Genomic DNA, 2246 nt, shown 5'->3' with positions numbered 1-2246 from the left:
AAATAATATTTAGCGACAATAATTAAATTAATTCAGGACTTTATATTTTTACAGTTTCCTTCCAGGATTATGGTTTTAATTTATTTAAATTAAATTAAATTAAATTAAATTAAATCTCTGTTTAGGTTTAACCCGGACCGGGCCCGGGGCAGGACTCACCCTGGCAGGGGAGCCTCGGGTCCCTCCACGGGGAACCCTGCATCACTCCGGGCCAGAAGATGGGCGCCCGGCCCGGCAGCTCGGCCAGCGGCTTCGGGTACCGGGACACGGCCGGGCTGAAGTACATCCCCGCCGCGGTGGCCAGGCCGTTGATCCGGGGGAAGCCGGACAGCAGCTGGCCCGCGGCGGTCAGGGGTCTCCCCAGGATGTCGCTGATCCCGTGCGGGGTGCCCCCGGCCAGCTGCGCGCCCAGGCCGGCCAGCGGGGGCGCCTTGAAGCCGGCCCCCGGGCTCTGCTGCAGCGCGTAGGGGAACAGAGACGTCTTCATCTCGGTCATGTTGTGCAGCGCGGCCAGCGGCGTGCTGCCCAGAACGAACGCGCTCTGCCGGTTCGTCTCCATCGGCCCGACCGCTAACATGGGTGACCCGGAGCCGAACCTCCTCAGAACCGAAACATGAAGAGATGATTAAAAAAAAAAAACACTTTTTAATAAAAGAAACTAAAATCCTGAAAGAGGAGAAAACTCTGGAAACTTCTCCTCCTGGAGGTGAAACACCGAGAAAAACACCGAACCGTGTCCGGGCTGCAGGGCACGACAGGCGGSCAGAGTCCTGGTTCTGGTCCGGTTCTTCACTCACTTTCATCGGAACCATTAAGAATGGACCGGGTTCGACGCTGGAGCCGCTGATAACCAAGGCAGCCACCTGCACGCACTCGCCTCCCATTGGCCGAGGCCGAGCGAGGCTGCGCTCTGATTGGAGGAGGCGGAGCCCCCGGTTGGTCCGGTGCTGCCTTCACGGCCTGCCGGAAACGGGATGTTTCACGGGTTTTCTGCCGCTCCTGCTGAAGGTCCAAACAGCAGCGAGACGGAACCAGAACCGCAGCGGAACTTTGAGCTCAAACTCAAAGTTTTTCCTCATGAAGACTTCTGTTCGTTACAACAATCAATTATTAAACTTTTAGATTAACTAATTTAAGGAGACAAAAATCGAGTCANCTGTAGATGTTTAAATAATCTGTAGATGTTTAAATAATCTGTAGATGTTTAAATAATCTGTAGATGTTTAAATAATCTGTAGATGTTTAAATAATCTGTAGATGTGAAACCATCCTAAAGTTTCAATCTGGAAGAGATCAGAATCCAATATTTGAAGCATTAATCCTAACTTTAATCCTAAATTTAATCCCAACATCAATCATAACTTCAATCCCAAATTTAATCCCAATTTAAATCCTAAATTTAATCTCAGTTTTAATCCTAAATTTATACCCAACTTTAATCCGAACTTTAATCCTAAATTTAATCCCGACTTTAATCCAAACATTAATCCTAAATTTAATCTCAACTTCAATCATAAATTTATACCCAACATCAATCCCAACTTTAATCCTAAATTTAATCCCGACTTTAATCCAAACATTAATCCTAAATTTATACCCAACATCAATCCCAAGTTTAATCCTAACTTTAATCTCAAGTTTAATCTCAACTTTAATCCTAACTTTAGTCCCAACTTTAATCCTAAATTTAATCCTAACTTTAATCCCAACTTCAATTCTAACTTTAATCTCAAGTTTAATCTCAACTTTAATCCTAACTTTAGTCCCAACTTTAATCCTAACTTTAATCCTAACTTTAATCCCAACTTCAATTCTAACTTTAATCCTAACTTTAATCCCAACTTTAATCCTAACTTTAATCCCAACTTTAATCCCAACTTTAATCCTAACTTTAATCCCAACTTTAATCCTAACTTTAATCCCAACTTTAATCCTAACTTTAATCCCGGCCTTCACAATGGTCTTATGACCGTCCATCTTCCTCTTCATCACATTCCTGAGGTTTCCTACAAGGTTCAGGTCTGGAGGTCGGACCTGGACCTGCAGGTCCTGGTGAAACCCTGACCTGGACCTGCAGGTCCTGGTGAAACCCTGACCTGGACCTGCTGGTCCTGGTGATCGGGTCAGAACCTCGTTAGGCAGAACGAGCTGACTCAGCAGAATCAGCAGCGCTCTCTTCATTAGTTCCTGAGCTGTGTGTGTTTATACTGACATCTATGTACTTATATGTGTGTACAAATATAAGT

At 45.1% G+C, this 2246-nt stretch overlaps 1 protein-coding gene across 1 annotated transcript in view; it reads right to left on the bottom strand.

The window, feature by feature from the left end:
• The window catches only part of nkx6.2 (NK6 homeobox 2), a 3072-nt gene extending 1946 nt beyond the window's left edge, over positions 1-1126 (bottom strand). Inside the window, exon 1 of the mRNA XM_014000134.1 lies at positions 160-1126. Coding sequence (XP_013855588.1) covers positions 160-577 — 418 coding nt within the window. The 5' untranslated portion in view covers positions 578-1126. The remainder of the gene's footprint in view (positions 1-159) is intronic.
• Between the last annotated feature and the right edge of the window lie 1120 nt (positions 1127-2246).

Source organism: Austrofundulus limnaeus, unplaced genomic scaffold (assembly GCF_001266775.1).
Source record: "Austrofundulus limnaeus strain Quisiro unplaced genomic scaffold, Austrofundulus_limnaeus-1.0 Scaffold2730, whole genome shotgun sequence".
In the NCBI taxonomy this organism is placed as follows: domain Eukaryota; kingdom Metazoa; phylum Chordata; class Actinopteri; order Cyprinodontiformes; family Rivulidae; genus Austrofundulus; species Austrofundulus limnaeus.
The sequence above is the reverse complement of the archived record's forward strand: the minus strand, read 5'-3'. Positions and strand labels throughout refer to the sequence as shown.